Below are 22,275 nucleotides of genomic sequence, written 5' to 3'. Positions count from 1 at the left end.
GTCGGCAGGACTTTGCTTCGACATGTTCGAGGAGCAGGACCTACTGACCAACCTTACAATGGAGTTACAACGTGTCAAGGTCCAAGTAGCAGAATCAGAGATGCGGATTGAAGAATGTCTGGTGCTACAACAAGATCAAACACGGACTCCCTCCCAGATTCTTGTCCCTTTAACGGATGACGACAATATCAAAACCTATTTTGTTATTTTTGAAAGAACAGCCAACCTCAACTTCTGGCCACACACTGAGTGGGGAAACATCTTGGTGCTGTTTTTGAAGGGCGAGATGCAGTGGGCTTATTATGACCTCTTGGAGGAGGATGCGGCTTATTATGGCAAATTTAGGACCAAAGCCCTTAAAAGGTATGGCATCTCCATGGACCAGCAGGTGAGGCAGTGGCGTGAATGGCGCTTTGACCCGGAGCGGTCAACTCACACACAGGCCTTTGAGACCTGGGGGATAGACCAGGCACTGGCTAAGGCCAGAAGTAAACAATGGCCGCCAGATTATTGAGCAATTAGTCTTTGACACACTCATTAATGGCTTACCTGATTCCCTCGCCCAGCCGGTCCTTAGGCTATTCAGGAATATGGAAGTCCTGATTGAAATCATCAAGCAGCATAGGCCAGTGTCCTGATCCGAGAGGTCTAAAAGGCCAGCTCATCAAACCCAACAAGTGCAAAGTGCCCCTTCACAAGCCAAGTGCAGAGTGTCAGACCCAGTGAGCAGACCAAAGGAGAAAAGTTTGGGTGTCCCACACTGTTACAAGTGACACATTGTGACAGCCTCTCCCCTCCTTGCTGAACCCATGGACTGCACCTAGGCACAAGGAGAGAGGTACTGTGTGCTTGTTAACCCTCTGTTCATTCCACACACAGGGGTGGCAATAGTTAATGGGCACAAGGTGTCTGCTTTATTTGACTTGGGGAGTAATATTTCCATTGTTGCTCACTGGCTAGTGTTACTGCTACAGTGGCTCACTGAAAAGACCAGTATAACCTGTACTCATGGGGAAACCCAGAAATATGGCACCACCACCTGTGTGGTTTGCATTGGGAATGTCCTAGGAAGCCTTACAATGGCTGTCTTACTGGATCTGCTGTACTCCATGATACTAGGACATGACTGGTCAAACAGCAAAGTCAGTAACAGAATCACCACTCCAGCCTTACATTTGGGCCTAATTTTGGACGTGGATAGTGTGCCCCAGACTGTCTCCATGCCGTGTTTACTGCCAGTGTCTAAAGCTGATGTGGCTGTCCAGTGTGATGTGCTGCCCAACCCGGTGCCAACGTCCATGTCATCCTATGCGTCACAGTCCGAAACCACACCCCTTCGGGGCAGCCCTGATCTGCTTGCTTCCTTGCAAATTCAATTCAAACAAACAACCAACCTCCTTTAAAAGGAAGCAATGGAATGATGATTTCTTAAGAAACACTATTAATGCAGTGGTGTCCATAAACGGCCAACGCATGCAGCATCCCATGCCACAGGGGCCACATTTTGAAATCCAGAATGATCTCCTAAATTGGCCTGCAGAGCACAAGGGTCCAGTGAGGTCCAGTGAGGTCACTGCTCCTAGTCCTACAGACCTTCCCACACTTGGCATGATGAAAGGGTACTGGCAAATTCCTTTAATGGGGTCCACAAAAGTAAAGACCACATTCAGTACCCCTAGTGGACACTGGCAGTATCATGTCCTCCCATTTGGCTTGCACAAAGCTCCTGCGACCTTCTAGCGTCTGGTGGCCAAAGTGCTCCGGCCCAACAACGCCTATAGTGCTGCCTACCTGGATGACATAGTCATCTGTTCTGCCACATGGGAGGAACTCCTACTGTACATCAAAGCGGTGCTCCAAACACTAGCGGAAGCCAAGGCCAAATATTTGGGCTACCTAGTGGGGAGGGGGGGTGGTACGGTTAGACCACAGTGTTCAAAAGTCCATACAATACTGAACTGGCCCTGTCCGAGGACCAAACAGCAAGTCCAAGCCTTCCTGAGTCTAGCGAGCTACTACCTCCAGTTTGTTCCTCGCTTCTCAGAGAGGGCTGCGCCTTTGACAGATTAGACAAAAAAGTGTGCTCCCAACTATGTAGTATGGGATGATAAAATGGACACTGCATTCCGTGACCATTTCGCAGGTCCTAACGACAGCACCGGTCTTGAGAACACCAGATTTCTCACTACCTTTTATCCTCCAGACAGACACCTCGGACACCGGACTCTGAGCAATGCTGAGCCAGAGCGTCAATGGTGCTGAACATCCCATCACGTTCCCTGTGCCAGAAACTGCTAGATCAGGAGACCAGGTAGGCCATGGTCAAAAGAGAAGCCCTCATGATAAAATGGGCTGTGACGCAGCCAAGGTACTACCTACTAGGCTGCGAGTTCACCCTGGTGACGGACCATGCTGCCCTCCAGTGGATGGTCCTGCGCAAGGAGTACAGCCAGTGGGTCACAAGGTGGTTTTTGGACTTTCAGCCCTATCATTTCACTGTCGTTTATTGTAGGGGCTCTCTGTAGGCTAATGCAGATGCCCTCTCCCGTGTTCACAACATCTCAGTCTGGGATGCTAGACCTCTTGGGTCCTGGAGGGGGCATGTCACACACGTGAGGATGGGAGGCAGTCAAATGGCTTTACTGAGGGTAAGATGTCAGTTTTACGGTTGATAAAGTGCACTAACCTCACTTCTCCCTTTTCTACAGATCAGTAGAAGGGAAACCCAATTAAACCAGCACCATCTTCCACCCTCCTCTCCAGACCACGCCCTCCTACTGACCTCACTTCCGCCATTCCCAGCACAAAACCGGCTCTTCCTGCACAGCCTCTATAAAAACCCACACCCTTTATTCCTCAGCTAGTCAGTTGGGACTCATTCTTCTGTGACAACTCTTTCGTGGTATACGATATATATATATATATATATATATATATATATATATATATATATATATATATATATATATATATATATATATATCGTAAAGCTATTTATTATATTGAGAAAAACAGGACAATATGGTGGCACACTGCTACCTTGAAGCTCAAATCCTCTGGTCTGGTCACTGCCATTGTGGAGTTTGTCAGTGTGAGATTTTCTCCAGCTACTCTGGTTTTTCTCCAACATGCACATCAGTTACGCTGGTTACTCTAAACTGGCTCAGAGTAGGAGTGGGTTTGAACGGTATATGATTGTTTCTTACAATGGACTGGTGCTCCTGCAAAAGGAAAAGTAATGCCTTAAACCCAGGTGGGTTAAGTATAACTACTAATGACCTTAAATTTGGAAAGTGCAAACAGATGAATGGATGGGTCAGTTAGCTATGCCTAAGGAAGAGAAGATAAAAACCATTAGACATGGTGTACTGCCATAAAAAGTCATTTTCGGTTTCACTGAAGATATAATCAAAATATTAATCAGTGCTGTTAACAATTATTTTAATGTTAAAGAGTGTCTTTAAGGGTGCCAACAAGACACTATTAAAGAGTCTAGAAATAAAAAATAACTATAATAACAATAACAACAACATTGATGTATACAAGTCCATAGCTAAGGCTTAAAAACACTACAAAGCAAGTGTTATATCATAATTGGTGAAGAAATACTGACCGTTATTTGCAAGCAGGACAAACAATAAAAAGAAATCCCATCATGAATTTCTGGCCATGTGCAATTACTTATATCAGCTTTACTAATGAGCACTTGCATCGTTTCAGATAGTGGTCTGAACTCTGAATTATTCATCTCACTCGATAGTCAAGCCTCTTTCTGGTGCATTTATTACCACTTACTAGAATAACAGCCTCAGATACCTTTGTGGTCTTCCACTAGTAAGTTTTAATAGACTACGATGGGTAGAGAATAATGCTGCTAGAGTCTGAGCCCACTATACACTTTGCCTTTTCTATCCTGTACTCAAAGGTGGAAAATTCAATCGGCAACACATGAGTTCTAGAACTGCAAAAACTAAGAGCTAAGATGTGATGTTTTGTGCTCCATATAAACTCTTAGAAATAAACGTGCCAAAGTGGTTCTTCAGAGTGATGCCTCACGTGGAAGCATTTTGGTCACCAAAAGAATCATCCTCATGAAGGTTAGAGAAAGTACCTTTATTTATTAGATTTGATGTTGCATAAATACCCATGAATAGATAACAAATGTATGGCCAAAGGGTTTTGATTTTATAAAGAACTTATTCTGCATACAATAGGCTAAGTTCATGTTTTCTTGATCTGTAAGCAACCTGCTAAGTAGCCTACTATACAGTACATTAAGACTTCATTTTTCCCCACATACTAGAAACTTTTTCAAAGCCCAAAGACCCAGCTCCATGTGGAAAGAACCCTACATGAAGTGTAACATTTCTATGCCAAGCAATGGCTCTGAGAGGAACCACACAACGTAATGAAGTGCCATTAAAGAGACAGTATTTTTGAGAGTTTAGGAGAAGATGCACCACAATTGTAAAGAATAATTCTTATCATGAGGCTCCTTTATGCTTGCTTTCATTTATCTCTGTTTATTTACGTATACCAATTAATAATATGCTGTTAATACTTTCACAAGTCTGACTGTTTTGATTATAAACCTAGTCGAAATGCATACATATGACCAATACCTGACAACTTGGCAAATGGTTCAAACAATGTGCCTTAATGATTTTGATAGAAACAGGAAAACTATTAGAAACAGGAAAGTAGCATGCAGTGTGCCCTAGGGGTGTAAGTGTTGGACTTCAACGCAAAGGCCTGCAGGTTGCAGAACAAGCTCCTACCAAACAGCATTCTCGATGCCCAGAGTGAGCTGCTGAAACTGCCATTTCAGATGAAAACATCTGTTAAACAAACATGAAAATATATAACTGCGATCAAGGTGCACGAGACATGAATATTTTGTTTGTCTTTCATATAGAAATTCAGTCAAAAACAGGTAGGCCTAATGCATTAACTTGTTAATAATTCATGATTTTAATATTAGATCATTGTAATTAACTTCCTTATATAAACCTCTTACGTTTATGTAAACGATAAACATCTAAGGTGTATTTTATATACTGTATTCCCTTTCAGTAGCGAACACCATCCATAATGCACATTTCAAGTACCCTGCCATTACTCATCTGCGTACTTACACGGTATATGGGATACAGATGGAGAACCAGCAGGTCAAGTGAGAGTGCGCCAATAGACCCGGCATTCCGGCGGGATTGAGTCGTGTGGTTGTGATTTAGAGTCACACTTACAGCTACTGTATGGCATGAGATACACTGCATAATTTCGTCAAATTGTAAAAGTTCGTTATGCCAGTAAATAAATGTATACCTTGCAACCCCAAATTCAAATAAATGAATTAATCTATGATTTAATACTGATAAAGATTACATAGAAAACGAGTCGGAAGTGTTCTGTGTCATAGCCCACTTGTACTTGTAATGACTGCGGCAGGGAAAATGACTTAAATGCTATTATTGACAACAAACTGTTAAAGCTGATAACATTTAACCAACTAATAATCAATACACATACGAATGTTACTTGTTTGATACAAATTTCAAAATGTGCTGCACATACAAAGATCTACCCGCACAGCTTCACTGAGATGCGTCAAATGAAACGTATGCTCACCCATGTGGGTATTTTTACAGTGATATTGCTCCGATTAAAACCTGACGTGGGTACTGCTCACTTTAACTCGTGTAGTTGTGTTTGATTTGCGTGTTTCACGTCCCGTCGACATCACGTGTTACACACCTGACTAGAGGGCGCCTTTAAGGTGACAGATTTACTTACCCTGCGAGGCGTCTAGTAGACGCGCTCCTCTGTCTGCTCTCCGAATCACTCCGGGGAGTCACTCCTCCTTGCCGGTTGTACGCCGGGGTCCCCTGCCCCACGGCATCCCTGCCGTGTGTCTTTGCCGGCTCCTGAGCGTTCCGTCCGGTGACATTAAGGCTGCCGCTGTTACGTGCGCCCAACTCGCGAGCCGCTACTCGGCTGTCTTGCAGCCAGGATCGCGCTCGCGCCTTGTCCACGCCGGCGCGTGTGCCCTGAGAATCGACTGTCGGCGAAAGCGCAACGCCGGCCAGAACAGCGATGACAAAGGTTCCAAGTCGCCACATTTTTGGAGCTTTCCAGACGTTTGCTAAAGAGCGCTCCCTCGTTATCCAACTCTAAACAAATTTCAGCTGCAAGCACTTCTTCGCTGTCGAAGGACCTGCATAAGAGCCCAGTGGCCGTTTTAACAGAAGACCAGAATACAATACGAGTGCTGGTAAGCTTGACTTTCACTGTTCATAATTCACCAAGTGTCACATTCACTGATTGTAAAGGAGTCCGCGTGGCAGTTTGTTCAATTGTTATCCACTCGCTAAGAAGGAAGCCGGGCACTGTAAGCTGAATCGCAGTCTCGTGGCAGTACTTTAACAGGTGTGCACTCGCCGGCAGGTTACTCTCGGATCGACTGTCGCACTTCTGCCCAAGGAATCAATGAGTCCCCACTATTCCACCTCGCATATAGTTCACACAAGAGCGCTGCTGCTTTTCTTTGCTCGAGCCGTCCTTGTATCGCACTTTGAATTTTATTCCTGCAACTCTGACCACCTCCTTGGATCTGAAGTCACCGGGAAATTCTTGAGAGTTTGCATGGCTCTTATTTTAGAAACACCCACTTTTGTGTCTTTCTGAATTCTGCATGCCCCCACCGTGCAAACACGCGTACTCGCTCTTCTTAAAAGATCTGACGTTAATGGCCATGTAAAACACACACATGGGGGGGTCAGCTGGGGCGAAAAGCTCATTTTGCAACACCCACTTCAGCATGTGGGAACATCGCTTAACTCTTTGCAGTTGGATCTTTTTATCGTGGTGCTAATACTTTACCCATTTAACTTTGGCTAATATGTCAGTTTTACATTTTCAACCTATTAGGAATACAGATTTCTGATTTCTCTGCAATGTCTTTCTTCTGTGGTTAACAACGAAGTTAAGGATCAGGGATTACAATACTATATGGTAACAGGCATGCGAGTACGTTTTAGTTTTCTTATTGCTCGGGAATGTGTGTGTCTACACAGCGTTCTATCCAGGCATGGACAGGACAGGAACAGAAAACTGGTGATCTGAAATAGAAATAACGGATTTGGGAGATAGAGGATAGCTTCCGTGTTACGGCAACCTGTTGTTTGGATAACTACCTTCATAGGAAACTATATCATTTCTTGTAATGCTTAAAAGATTATACGATATGCTAAATCCTATAGCAGTGCCAGTGAAGCTTTAGTACTTTCGTGGTAATAGTCATTACTGCATGAAGAAAGCTGATACCCTTTAGTAGAAAGATTAAGCTGTCGCTTTTTCAAAACATCTGTAACAAATGTAGATGGAGGTAGAAGATAACATGAAATACTTTAAATAAAGCGTTGATTGAAAGGCGTTTATCTTATCGTCTAATTCTCATATCTGTAGTTTAATATGTGATTCAAGTGATTCATTTTGAAAACCCGCTTTTTCTGGGAGACACCTATTCCGGCAAACGGCATCCAGTATCAGAGGTGATACCAGCCCATCAAAGGGTGCACTCGCTCGCACTATGGAAATCCATGTAGCAACTACGTCGTATTAACTGTATATATAGTCTAGTAGAGGGATATCTATGTCACAATCGGCCCCTGCCCCAGATCAAATTATTAAGGGAGGTGTTTGAAATGGGGGTATGATTAGATAAAGTTAAGAAGATCTAATAAGTAACATTCCATCCGACAGCGTGTGGAAAAGCGGGATCGCAGCCCGTGTAAATGACACCGTAGAGCCGGGCCTGGTCACAGTATGGAGAATATGCAAACTTAACACAGGAGACATCCCGACCAACAATCTAACTGTACTCCCTTTCAAGTCCATTTAAACCAGATATACGTTGCCTATAAAAAGACAACAGGAACAAACCGATGGATAGGGCGCAAGCCCATCAAAAAGTATAATAAACCCACACTCGCGTCACGGTCAAGCCAATTCATGGTTGCCACGGTCCAATTAACTTCATTACCACGTCTTTAGCGTTTAGATTGAAAACTGGAGGAAAGCGCCCATAGGTGAAAGAAGAACGCACAAAATCCAAACAGTGACCGGACCAAGTCTCATGGGACGATACGGGGATATGAACTGTAGAATCCTGCCTTCAATGTGCGCTTTAAATATCCCATTATTTACATTTTTATGTGCATAAATAATAATTATTTGGAAGACTTTTTGTGATCAGTAATATTTGACTGTAATTAATTATTTATGATGATGTATTATATGTCTGGGTTTAAACACAAATTATATCTATTTCTTGAAATTCCTAGTAGGCGAAAATTATTTATAATTGATACAGTAATTGCCAAGTAACCATCATTGTTCCACATCATTCCTAGTACACTGGAAGAGGTTTAAACTGGCGAGGTGTAAGGTAGGTGTATCCGAACTAAAATTAGGGGAAAACGGAGTGCACGTAGATTCCAAGCCAGGCAACCGGTGCGTGAATACTGGGAAGTGGCAAACCATAAACTATCCCACAGTCCAAGGCACTTGCTAGTTACTGCTGCTTCTGGACAAAGTGAACAGACAAACGCTTGGTGGATGTAGTTTGTTTTTAAAAAGTGCTCAAATTACTTTTTTTTTTTTTTTTTTAGAATTACCGGAATCAGAGAGTCAGCCACGCTGGCAAATGCAATGTACCTGTCATTACTTTTTTATTTGTATTCTGGTAGGAAATGACATCTGGAGCGCGTCCATTGGATAGCACTTTCATTCCAGGACTCTGGTACCGCACAGGCTGGAGCCGCTCATTCCACTATTAAGCACAACGCGCCGACTGGTGTGCACGCGGGTGGGAGCGCGCTCTAAATATTTGCGTTGCCTGACCGCGCAACTATTTTTCCCCCACGCTCTCGCATTAGGCACGCAATATGCTGGAATTCGGATCACATTCTCGACGCCTTTGGCATTGCAGGATGGCAGCAGCATTTAAGTGAGAATGTTCAACTCGCACAATAAACAGAAGAGCAAAGGTGTTTTATTTAGCGTGACAGAAGATGTGAAATTAGATATGAATGAGATGTTCTTTTTGGCATATCGCCATAATACATACAGGCTCTAGTGAAAAAAAAGAAAAACAAATCAGTAAATGTGACATCAAATTCACCCAGGTTCAGCTCGTGTTTGAAAGACATTTTGCAATTGAGATGAAATTAAGGCGTTATTTAAAGTTTGATATCTAGTTATTTTTATCTATAATCTAATGCTCTGTAAAGATCAGTTAAGGACTGCTTAATGTGTAAATTGTTGTAGGGTGTATTTCAATAGTTTTTGTTAACAACTTAGTAAACATTAATAAAACAAACCTTTCGTAGACTTAATATAGGGAGAAGGCTGTGTTATATTGTATTAGAACAAAATATATTAAATTGTTTACTTCTTTTTACAGTGCACACAAAAATGTCTCCACGCAAACTTCAAGATGTATAAAAAGTAATCTTGGCGTAAAGCCATGTACATTTTCACGGCAGCCACACACCTTGTGTATGCACTTTTTTGCTGGGTTTTCCAAAGTGGCAGCACCCAGCTCAAAGCAGTGCTGCAGTTTCTGTGTCATTTCCCTTTCTTTTTCATATTTGTATCCATGACGGGGGCTTTATCAGATACACAGTAATTAACTGCATGTTGTTTACAAGATTAATTCACTTGATTGTAATCATTCTGTAACAATATAATTGTGCACATGATGGCCAATCTGTTCCCACTACCATGGCTACTTTAGTGTTGTTAGAAGACATCGCCAATGGAAGAAATAAAAAAGATGATAGACGATGATGACTGGCTTCTAAGTTGGTTTTAATTTCCAAAGCTATCCTTTTGGAGCTGTGTGCTGAACTGGCACTGGCTTTACAAAGGCAGACTTTGAGTAGTTGTGCTTTACCTGCCCCTTTGCAAGTTCTGTCCACCCTCGGGTTCTTAGCCACAGGAGCTTTCCAACATGAACTTGCTGACTGACTGGGTATTTCACAAACATCACTGAGTCTAGCTATGCCAGCTGCATCGGATGGTATAATCCGCTTGTCATCAAGATACAGTATATAAGACTTCCTTACACTGTGATTGAACTGGGAAACATCAAAGCGCAATTCACAGCAACGTTCAGTTTTCCAAATGTAATCGGAGTGGTCAGCTATACGCACATTGCTATTGCAATGGCGCTGGACAAGTAAAATCATCCAGGGATGAATTATGAAAAGAATGAGCCGGCATTGCATCATCTATAGCAGGAGAGCCTATAAAATATGTCAACTCTGCACAGTCACAGGTGCTTTTTCCAATTAACACGGCAAAAGGCAAGCAGTATTTTTAAGCATTGCGAGTCATCTCAAAGAGCCATGTAAAGAGCAATCTATCTGTTGTGGCGCTCTACGCCAATGCTACACTGCAAAAGCACCTTCAGAGAATGAATTTGCTTATGTAAATAGAAAGCATTTCCACTCTATTAATGTGCTGCTTTATCGTCCACAGAAAGTGTGTTGCATTGTGCAAGCTTGTAGGGTGCTGCATAATGTGGCACACAATCATGGTTTGCCCGTACCTGAAGAGATGCAGTATGATGAACCTGACTCTGACCCACTAAATGATCAGCCAAATCAGACAGCATTACAACTTCATCTGAATGTAATTAACAGAATGTAAAAACAGTAATCAGATGCCGCATTTATTTTTTTAACCAATTCATTTAATTTGTGGTCAATATCACAGTACAGCCCTTATATTCCTTAGTTTACTGGCAACATCTCTTACGGAATCCATTATTTCATTTTGTGACTCCAGAACAGCACAGAGCCAGATGGTCGCCCAGCAGTTTCTGAGGCAGAGGTGAATGTGCAGCCAGCACCTGAAGATGAATTGGGCACAATAGCACCATCACTGCATAGATTTGCATCCCTGGAACGGGGTACAGCTTTTTTAATATTGTCTGAAACAGAGTAAATGGACATTTGGCTGCGAGTTTCCTTTTTCACGTAAACTTTGATATCTGACTACTTCTTTTTTATTTCTGAGACTGTGCGACTTTCTAAACTTGAACTTTTGAGTGTCTCCACCACGATATATTACTCTATCACTTTCCTTTTGTTGCTTATACCACTACTTAAGCCAACAAATAATACCTTGCCTCCATTTTGCAATCGCTGAACTTGCTCTTTTTTCCTCATGCTTTTGGCATTGTCTTTTAACAAAACACTGAATGGAAGGAGCTATTTATATTGATTTGCATATTCAAAAATGCAAAGGGGTGGGGTTGTAGGAGTGTGCACGTGCATTACATTTCACGTTCAATGGGATTATGAAAGAGGACGTGTATGGAATTTGGCATATGCACAGTTTATGCATCTGAATTTTTTGTGCGTATGAACATTTCCAGTTTTTTCCGTACACCATGTTTGCACTGGTTGCTACTTAGGTAGCGTATGCAAAGCCAGGTAGGGACAGTGACATAAAAAGAGAGCCTCCCAGACCTATACAAAGTGTGACATTAGGAGCTTCAGAGTATGGAAGAACAGCATTTTCAGGACAAGTAGTCCCTGTTCAACAGCTTCTCCCATAGCTTGAGTAGTTCTGGGAGGCAGTGTCTTTCAGGGCCTTAGCATTAAGGGGAGGTCAGTTTAGGGCTCTGATTTTAGACTTTTCAACAAACAGACTTATATAAAGACTTTTAATTCCCAACACTGTCTTGTCCTCTTGTTTTGGGGTGGCTTTGATTTTATATGATTTTCCAGAATTATTTCTATCAAATATTTTCTGTAACGCAGGCATTCAGGAACTTACCAATTCTTCATTACACTTGTCAAGAATTTCAACACAGAAGCCAAGTCCTCCAGGAAATGTCAAGCTTGTTTTTTTTTTGTATGAGAAGTTCGGCCAATAGAGGGACATTCATTGATGAGCAACTATGTTTTTTTTGCTTGCCATAATTGAATATTTTATGGCATTTTTTTACATATTGATAAAGCATAAAGGCCTAAATGGTAAAGAATAAAATGAGATGTTCTCTTGTTTTTGATAATGAAGCAAATATGAAGAAATCGGTGAAATATATGGGATTATTCCGTGAGACTCATGCATGATGTTGGTCCCAGTCAGGTCCTTACCCTTTTGGTGCTCCATTTTGCTGTTGACTATATGTCAATCTCGTTCCCTCATAGATGCTTGCACATTCTCCATTGCAGTGTCATTACTTGTGTCTGGGAACTTAAACAATATATTTATTTTTCTTGTCTATAAGCCCTTAATGAATCCTGTAGTTGTATTTTAAAGTTAGTTTACAAACATCAAGCATCTGAGAAATATTCAAGTTAAATTCAAGTGGCATTGACATACTAATCATACACATTACTGCAGCATACAGTGACACAAAATAACGTTTTCCAGAACTGCAGTGCAACATATACATGAACACAGGACAAATGCAAGACAGGTAAAGAACTATATTATCTACTATATAATAAAATACTAAAGTCTGTGTGTCTAGTCCCTCAGAGCAATCTGATTGGTCAATTTAGCATTGGTGTGATTGGTCAGTTTGGGTTTGGCGACACAACAAAAATGGAAGTGCCAATGTAAGATGCACAATGAGAAGGAAAGACATAGGAGGCAATGGGAAAGTCACCTTCAAAGATGGCAATTATTAAAATGGACAGGATGCATAAAAGCCACCTCGAAAATAATGACAGTCTGAGAAGCAGACCCTTCTAGAATGTTTGTGGAGAGAAGGTCACACACATGCAAATACCAAAGAAAGCAGCTGAAAGTGCATGTAGTACAAGAGTAAATCAAATATTTTTTAATTATTCTATTACCGATCCTTGACAGGTAGAGTGTCGGGTAATAGATAATAGATGAATAAATGATGGGTAATGAATCGATAGTAATAAATTGAAATAGATAGTAATAAATAAACAACAACAACTAATAATAAAAACAATAGTGTAACAAATGTACTATATATATAAATAAACTATTAGGAGCAGGTCTGAGGGAGGGGGGCAGCACATCGTTCAGACCCTGAACAGGCAAGGTTTTTACGCATTTTCAGTACCTGGCATAACTGGTTCAAGTGCTTCAGGTCCTTCTGCCAGGTGAGAGTGGGACAAAACAACTATGGGAAGGCTGGGAACGATTCTGCACAATGCAGTAGGCTTTGTAGATGCAATGCTTAATAAAGATATCTTTAATGTATGGTAAAGAGGACCAAGTGATCTTCTCTTCTGTTTGTACTAGCAGTTATAAGACCTTGTGGTCAGAGACCCTGCAGTTCCTAGATCAGATGCTGATGCAGGTAGCCAGAATGCTCTTCTGTGGTGAGAATGGGAGAAGGTACACTTGTCCTCCTCACCCACTGAAGGAAGTGACAGTCTTAAAATAATATTTATGCACAACTGAACTGAATATGCTTAATGTAAACATGAATATCTAAACACAATGTTCAAAAAGTAAGATGCTTGTTTTACTCCTCTCAATCAAAAGTAAATTTGCAAAATGATTTTATTATCATTTTTAGTGTTTATGTTAAGATACATTAGTTGTGGAATGGATAATCACATGGATCTGGGAACAAGTGCATATAACCCAGATCCACGGGGACATAATTTCCACAGTCATTCATAAATATTTTAGGAGATTATAATTTGTAATCAGTTACATCAAAAAAAATGCCACCACAGCAGTCTGGATGTGTGCCAAATAAATCAGCCTTTTTTGCCAACAGAGACCCCCACCTGTAAGTTAGAGATCACACACTGATATGCCTGAGCAGGTTTGGATTTAATGATAATATAATAAATAAGACAGATGTGTCTGGACAGGGATTTTTTTTTATCCCAATGTCTTTAAAGAGCCAGTGTATTTCATTAAAAATCATAAAGGTATACTCCGATATCTTTACTTAACAGTAAGACAAACCTTAATAGAAGTTTAAGCAGTCTATGATCTGTTTATTGCAAAAACACACATAGCTTCTTATATTTCAAATTACATTTTCTGAATTAGATAAATCTTAGTAATGTTTCGAGCAGGTGTATACTCCATATGTCTTTCTTATGGGAGTCATAGTAAATACTGTATACCTCAGGCTAAATGTTAAGCGAACAATCCTATCTATCTATCTATCTATCTATCTATCTATCTATCTATCTATCTATCTATCTATCTATCAAGTGCCTTTAAATTAACTTTGTTCCTCTAATCCAAACTTTATTTTTATAAATATGCTTATCATTTAATTAAAAGGGCAAGGACATTTAGGTGAGTCAATAAAACACTGCTGGAAAATGAAGGCATCTCTGACACCCAAATTAACTCTTCATTACCATGAAGTGACTATGGAACTGCTTAAAGTGATTATATTACATTGATTGTGTATAAAATGAATTCCATTTGTGGTCCTTCGCATTATTTTGGAAAAGTCAGCAACTCTTGTTTGTGTTGTAACATAGCTCCCTAAACTGAACAAAAATATCTGTATCACAATGTGAATTTGTAAACCCATGTAAATTGATTTTAGATTTGAACAGATTGTTTCACTTGTTTACAAAGCAAGCATCATTCCTTAAGAGAGTGTGGTCCATCCAGAATATTAACCAGTCAGCACCCATTTTTTTTCCAAAGTGTTGTTTGCAGAGCACTAAAATGTGTTTGAAATGAGCCTAGGTCTTAATGAACTCCAAAAAAAACAAGTGGCATTACTAATGAAGTAAATTGTCCTCTGACAGTGAGCAATCACTGAGGTCAGCATGGTCATTTCCAAACATTCCCACCTCTCTCACCACTCTGTGGAGACACCCCCCTCCCAGTCGATCAGCCTAACATTCTGCCTTACAGATATTGAGGGGTTAAAGTGATTCATCATAGACCTCTTGGACCCTGTAAGGGCCATGCCACTGGTGTAGAGGTTTGGTTCAATAAATATAATACTTGCTTTTTATGGGACAGTTAATTGTTCCGGCTATGAATAGACTAGGAGGCCTTTGGCACAGGCAGACCCCAGGATTCAAAGACATTCTGCTTCTGGTCAAATAAAGTTTGAATGCTTCCTCTTCTCACAGTCGCACAAAAAAGCTACTGGCAGGTGGGCTTTGGCTATTCTGTGGTTTGACGCCCTGCAACAATGTCACACTTTGGAGGCCAGTGGCCTCTGTCTCTTAATCTACTACAGTCATGACAAGAATACTGAACTCAATACAAGCTTCCCTGCAAAATTATTAATGGGAAAGTGAAACACAATTCATCCTTATTTTGTAATTTTTTTCCCCTAAAACTTCCCTCTTAAGTTACTGATTGCCAAAGTTGAAGTTTTAAACTCTGCAGGGCTTTACCACTATTGTTACATTAATTGATGCTGCCAGCACTGGGTTGATGCGTGAAGAATAAACCTTTTTTTGTCACCTTTGGTGAAACATTGCTTTTTATAATGCTTTGATGCCTTTTAAGAGGCCTCGACAAATGATTATCTCTTTAAGAGGTTGTATTTATACATGTATAAGACTATGAAGGAATTTACAAAAAGAAGTAATGTATACAATATTTATGCTAAACTCATGTCAATTGTTGTACATGTCAGTCCATGTAATTAGTGCTACTGCCTCACAGCTCATGTCCTGGATTTAAATAAAAACCTGAGCATTGCCTGTGTGGATTTTGCACATTTTCCCTGTGACTTTGTGGATTTTCTTCTGGGCATTGCAGTTTTTTTCACAAATCATAAAGACATGTTGTACACGTTGGGTTAAATTGGCAATTGAAAGAAGGATTCGATTAAATGTGCTACTGATAAAGTGCTTTTGAATTAGGTTTAAGCATTTTCTCTTCATTGTTTATATAGTACAGCCCTATAATTATTTGCAACATATATTTGAAGTGAACAGACATCTGCTTGTTTTGTAACTTTCCCTTGTGATGGTCCTTATGCACTTAGGGAGTCTAACATGAAGACTTGCAACTCTCTCTCTCTCTCTCTCTCTATCTCTCTCTCTCTCTCTCTCTCTTTCTCTCTCTCTCTCTCTTTTATATATACAATTTGAATTTTTTTTTGTATGGATATGTAGATTAGTTTCTCACTTAGTGGCCAAACTGCTTTTTCCAACATCCAGGATAAAACCCCACATCCTGTCAGCTTTATTAAGTTATAGAAGAAGAATATCTGCACCCAGGTAACTTCCACTAAATCATTATCTTTAGTGCACGTGCTATACAGTTTACTGGATTTTATTATTTTACATTGAAATAGGTGAGATTATTAGTCTTCGTTATTTTAATTGGCATTTCTAAAATGTCCATCAAGAGCATCAATGTACACATAGTTGACAGTTATGTGCCATAAAGTAGCACACTGCACGTGTTTTATTGTGGACTGTGGAGCAGCTCTATGGGCAATTTTGATTTTGCTTCCAAAGTGTTTCAGTCCTTTGCAATTTTATTGCAGTGCCTTCCACGCATTTTGTTATTTCCAGGAACTTACTGGTAACATGCTGATTGCAGGACATGGTGAATAAAGCTGAAATCAAGTATTAATCCTGCCATTTTAGAGATCAAGACCTAGTGTAATTTCCATGAATTTCCTTGATCTGCTTAGTTGTGAACATAGATGTAAAGTTGGTGGGTCAAGTGCATAAAATGTCACAATAGCAGCATATGAGACACGCTGGCATTGATACAAGACAACAGATAATAAGAGAATTGGGTGACAATGTTTAAAAGTTTTATCATTTGATAGCTCACATTTTTGGAAAGTTAGCTGTTTGAATATGCTTTGAAATTGGATAGGCTGAACGTTTGTGGCCATGGCTATTCCTTCTTGTATTCATATTGCATGCATGTATTGCATTCAATATATGAAGCTGTGCTCGTCTTTTTTGGCTTCTGTTGCTTTTGTAATTCTCAAAGTAGCAACTACCGTAATACTGTCACTAGTCTGGACAGTATAAATTTAATTGCACTATGTATACATAACAATAAACATGAACCTGACCCGATGCATGTTCCACTTTAATGTTAACAAGACAAGCATTTTCCACTTACAGGTGGAGTGGAAAGTGTAGAAAGCAGTGTGATGTGCAGAGTTTGCTAGTTGGAAATGAGGTTTGTCCACTTTTCAGGAACAGCTGAAATATAAAATAAATATTTATTTCCATTCTGGTTCATATTGTCACCCGTTCTTTCAGTTTCCTAGCTTTAATTTTGTTTATGTGTTACATATATGCATTGTGAGTCAATTGTGTGGAAAACAGTAGCAACAGAACAAGCACAGCAACCAAGCACTGGTGCTCACCTGCCTATATTTTTTAAACAAATTCACAATGAAGTTTGAAGCTTGGTGTTATGAATCATTTTACGCCCCTTTTAGTAATCTTACAATTATATCTAGACTTGGGGGCTTCACCCCTTGCTTGCTTCGCTTGCTAACCCCCGTGTTTGGTTTTCTGGATCCACACTTTTAAGATTTTCTTTTTCTTTGAATTGTTGCTATTTCATTAGTTTCACTTTTATTTCAGAACTTCTGAAAAAACAATATTTGGAATATTTGGTGTCCCAATATGCTGAATCTTTTAAATGAGGTCAGTGAGACATGTGTTTAATGACTTTGTACCGTAATTCAGGATAGGTTTCTCTGTTTGGAATTTCAGCACAGACAAAGCTATCTACATCATCAGCAGTTAATAATTTTTTTTAATCTTTTAAACCACGTTTTTGAAATTCTCTGACTTAAACTTCAAAGCCTTACAATATTTACATACTTCTGACATATCACCTATGTCCATATATTCAATCTTTATTCGCCTTTTCGTTATTTCTCCGAGTAATAATTGTTTTGACACTGTCATTTTTTTCTGCTTTCATATTCTGTGTCTTGCTCTGCTTGTGTTTCGCGCCTATGTTTTTTTTTTTTGAGTCTTTTGAATTACAGTTTTCATAATCTCTAACTTGCTCTGCATGTGTTTGGCCCCCTTGTTTTTTAACCTCTTTATGACGTTTTACTTTGTTTTCTACTCTGTCTTTTATTTCTGACCTTGCTTTGTCCTGCTTTTTTTTTCAGTGACACCTGATCCCTGGTGATTATTTTCCCTTTTTCGAGTAATAATTTCTGTTTGTTTTCGCTAATGCTATCATTATTTTCTTTTTTTTATACTTCCTAATTTTCTTACTTTTATATTCTTTAACTTCCTCCACATTTGTATAGCGCCAACGTTTGTGAACATCTTTATGAAGTACTGCTTTGTCTTTTACTCTGTCTTTTAATTCTGAGCCCGATTGGACGTGCTTTTTTTCAATTCCAGTTGTTAAATTCCAGCTGATAAATACTTTCCTTATTTTCTGAATTTGCACCTAGATTATTCTTTTTCTTTTTTGCTCTTTTTTCTCTCTAACACTTTTTAGTCTCTTTTCTCTGCGCTGCTTTCTTCTTCGCTTAGTTGTTGATGTTTCATTTATAATGTATTGTCCTTATACGCTTTATATGCGCTGCGAGCCCTGGATCTGTGTGTGCTCAAAGCCTTACACTCACACGACTGAGTGTTTTGCTGCCCGTGGTCTTATTTGATATTGGTTGTAAGTATGGCGTGTCTTGCAAGAATCTCATGTTCTACGTCATTGTGAGACGGTCCTGGGTCAATCTCTTGGAACAAAGTCTCATGTTTAAGGTCCCCACGAGACGATCCGTGCCATTCTGTTTCATCTTGTGGGTCTTTTAAGAGTCTTCTGTGATCTTAACGTGCAGATCACGTCTCATCTCCCGTTTTTCTCTCCCAGGATTTTTTTTTTTTACAATAGAGAGATCTGTTAATGCAGTTACCGGTACACTCAGTTTTATGTGAACAAGCAAATGTTTTTGAATTCCTAAGATGGTTAACTCAAGAATTTAAGTGGTGTTCATTTGTCATATAGGTTAACTGCAAATATCAATGAAAAATTCTGTCAGTCTGTTATTTTTGATGTGTGCATTATTTATTCCCAAAATATGACAAAATCTTTGGGACACATTGTGTATTTATGGAAAATACTAATATATAAAGTCAGCATTACAGCACCATGTGGAGTTTGTGTCTGTTTTTTTTTTTTTTTTTTCTTCCCACATGCCCAAATACATGCTGGTTATGTTAATTGATGACTCTAATTTGACTCCAGTGTGGGTGTACTTGAGTGGGCTATGTGATGGAGTCACACCCTGTCCAGAGCTGCTTCCTCTTTGGTAATGTTATGTTACTAATAAACCCAAACAAACAGACCTACTGTACATATGTCTATTTAGTTTATTGTCTCATTATTCCATGGAGGCCCTGCTTAGGATCCTAAATCATTGAAAATAAACAAACAAGAAACTTTTCGATAATTAACACCTGACCAAGATACCTTACATTTTGCTTTAAATTTGGAGTAGAAGCAGATGCCTCAGTTAATTTGTGAATTAAATACAGAATTAAGCTAAAATGGCAGCTTTGTGAATTCCATTTTGAAACCTTATGCCCTGGTCCTCTCTGCCTAGCAGTAAATTGTATTTTATATAGCATCTTTTTATACTGAAGACCAGGCAAAACATTCTACATATACAAAGGTACAGTACAGTAAAATCATATCTACATGAGTCTTTTAACAGATTGGGTACTCGACTCGACTGGAGTAAAACGGCAAAGTTGTGGTATTAAAGTTCAATTGCTTAACCACTAGGTCATACTGAAGAAAACCACTCTTTACGTTTTTTGTTTTTTTATTTTCTACTGAAACCTCTGAGTCAGTCACAGCCACATGCTGGGGAGGGAACACACAGACACCTTATTTGAACTTGACTATGCAAGTAAGTGGTTGGGAAAGTCACTCAGCTTGTCAGAGCAAACCAAGCACAAATAGGTAACTAACAGAACGTTCTTGCAAAAGTGCCATTTAAATATCTGGAGGATTTATCCCTGAACCAAATATGAGGTCAGGGGATACATGATAGTGTTCTTGGGCCTTAGAGTTCAATAATATCATTAAAAGAAACAATATCGGTAAATGTGTCTGTTGTTTCCCATTTTACATTATTGTTAAGTAGGTCCTCTGTAAACCTCATTGGTTAATGTCAGTGTACTAACAGGATGCTACCCAGGATCAGGCAAGATACTAAAGAAAGGCATCTTATTTCACCCATTACTGACCCAAAGAATGACCTCCGACCTCCTGGTGTTTCCACATTATGCTTACAGGTTTCTGAAATATTCTTCTCTAAACTCTTTAAGTTAACTTCACAAATTACCACACCCAGGCAATTTGCTAAACATTTTCCCCTAGCCCATGCTACATCCTAAGCAGAAATCTGTGGAAGGATGTGAAGGTTTTACTGGAAAGAATGGAGGTGTTCTGTGATGAACTGGGTAGGAATTTTATTCTTTCTCAATTTTAGAAAGTAGTCACCTCTTAAGATGTGTATAGTAGCTAAACTTATGAAGCTCTGTCTTCATCATGTAACTAAAGCTTACATCCAGTCAGAGTTCGGAGAGCTTAATAAGTCCAGTATAAATGGGAATGAATGCCATGCCAGTATAGGAGGAAAGGTAAGTCAGGGCATGATATGCCCTATATGTGTACAGGATGGCATAAATACATAGAAACAAAGGCAACTAGGAAAGATAAAAAAACAAGTTTGCCTTGTGAGAAAAAATCCGTTGTTACTTCAGACCCTGCTAATTGTATCCCTTCCAGTGCATCCAGTACAGATTTGGAGCATCGTAATTGTGCCATTACTGTTAGTGCAGCCTTACTTCTTTCATTAGGGTCTTTCTGACAGGTGCCCCAAGTCTTGTGTGACCCTTTCATGCCCATAATTCTCCTGACTCCAATTGTGCCCCTGAGATAAACACTATTTTCTGGTGTGCCCTAACTATCAGAGACTGTGAATGGGGCCTGTCATGGCACCCTGAGGATACTTTACTCCGCAATTCTCTTTCATAGATTTACTTAGGCTTCTTTTCCCCTTTGTACTCCTGTCCCTTTGCCAATCCTGCTGCTCTTTTCAAAGAGTTAGCTTGCCCACCTGGACTTTTGCTAGCTCTGTTGCAGGCCTGTGACAAATTAATCACATAAAACCCATTCTAAAGCGACAGGCTGAACACATGCAGTTAATAGTTTATAGCCAATCATCCTGCTCTCCAATCCCTCTGCGTTGTTCTAGTCTCCCTGTACCACTCTGTCTAAGCGCTCGTCACTGCCTAACTCTCTTGTGCCTGTCAGCATAGCTGTCTTGTAACTATTACTGCTTTGTTCAGCTCTGTCATGAAGCTACTCATTAGTAGTTGCTGCTTTCTAATTATATTTATAGTTCACATTTTAACAATGTTTGCCTTAATCCATTGATTGCAACTTGAACTGGTATTAAGGCTTAGCACAAATAGATTAAAACTCTACTTTTCAGTTTAGTCAGGATCTGGAGGTATTCATAGTGTATATGATCTTATGGATTAAACTAAGGACAAATCTGTCACTGGATGCCTATCATTAAATTGTCAGGGTACTTGCCTAGAAAAATGCTGCACGTCCATTTTGCTGAGCTTCAACTGGAAAATATTACAATAAATCATGCAGTCTACTGTTATCACTGATGTCAAGTCATTTAATACATTTAAATTTGCCATATATACGGTTTCTCAAAGTTTCTCGAATTTCCCTCAGAATGGTCCTCTAGTCCAACTTATTCAGCTCACAGTCTTTAGGCTAAGTGCAGTGCATTCGGAAAGTATTCACAGCGCATCGCTTTTTCCACATTTTGGTGTGTTACAGCCTTATTCCAAAATGGATTAAATTCATTTTTTTCCTCAGAATTCTACACACAACACCCCATAATGACAACGTGAAAAAAGCTTACTTGAGGTTTTTGCAAATTTATTAAAAATAAAACTGAGAAATCACATGTGCATAAGTATTCACAGCCTTTGCTCAATACTTTGTCGATGCACCTTTGGCAGCAATTACAGCCTCAAGTCTTTTTGAATATGATGCCACAAGATTGGCACATCTATCCTTGTCCAGTTTCGCCCATTCTTCTTTGCAGCACCTCTCAAGCTCCATCAGGTTGGATGGGAAGCGTCGGTGCACAGCCATTTTAAGATCTCTCCAGAGATGTTCAATCGGATTCAAGTCTGGGCTCTGGCTGGGCCACTCAAGGACATTCACAGAGTTTTCCTGAAGCCACTCCTTTGATATCTTTGCTGTGTGCTTAGGGTCGTTGTCCTA

The 22,275-nt window shown here is 39.8% G+C and overlaps 1 protein-coding gene and 1 long non-coding RNA gene across 3 annotated transcripts in view; one reads left to right on the top strand and one right to left on the bottom strand.

The window, feature by feature from the left end:
• The window catches only part of LOC120519151 (latent-transforming growth factor beta-binding protein 2-like), a 389,450-nt gene extending 382,720 nt beyond the window's left edge, over nucleotides 1–6,730 (bottom strand). For both annotated transcript variants that reach the window (XM_039742299.1, XM_039742300.1), the window contains exon 1: nucleotides 5,794–6,730. In XM_039742299.1, the coding sequence (XP_039598233.1) occupies nucleotides 5,794–6,119 (326 nt within the window). In that variant the 5' untranslated portion in view covers nucleotides 6,120–6,730. The remainder of the gene's footprint in view (nucleotides 1–5,793) is intronic.
• LOC120519156 overlaps nucleotides 6,190–22,275 on the top strand; it is a 28,737-nt gene continuing 12,651 nt past the window's right edge. The window contains exon 1 of the long non-coding RNA XR_005631399.1: nucleotides 6,190–6,271. This is a non-coding gene — a long non-coding RNA (uncharacterized LOC120519156). The remainder of the gene's footprint in view (nucleotides 6,272–22,275) is intronic.

The sequence above is a fragment of the Polypterus senegalus genome, chromosome 18 (genome assembly GCF_016835505.1).
Source record: "Polypterus senegalus isolate Bchr_013 chromosome 18, ASM1683550v1, whole genome shotgun sequence".
Classification (NCBI taxonomy): Eukaryota; Metazoa; Chordata; class Cladistia; order Polypteriformes; family Polypteridae; genus Polypterus; species Polypterus senegalus.
Note: the sequence above shows the minus strand (reverse complement) of the source record. Positions and strands in the feature narration are given on the sequence as shown.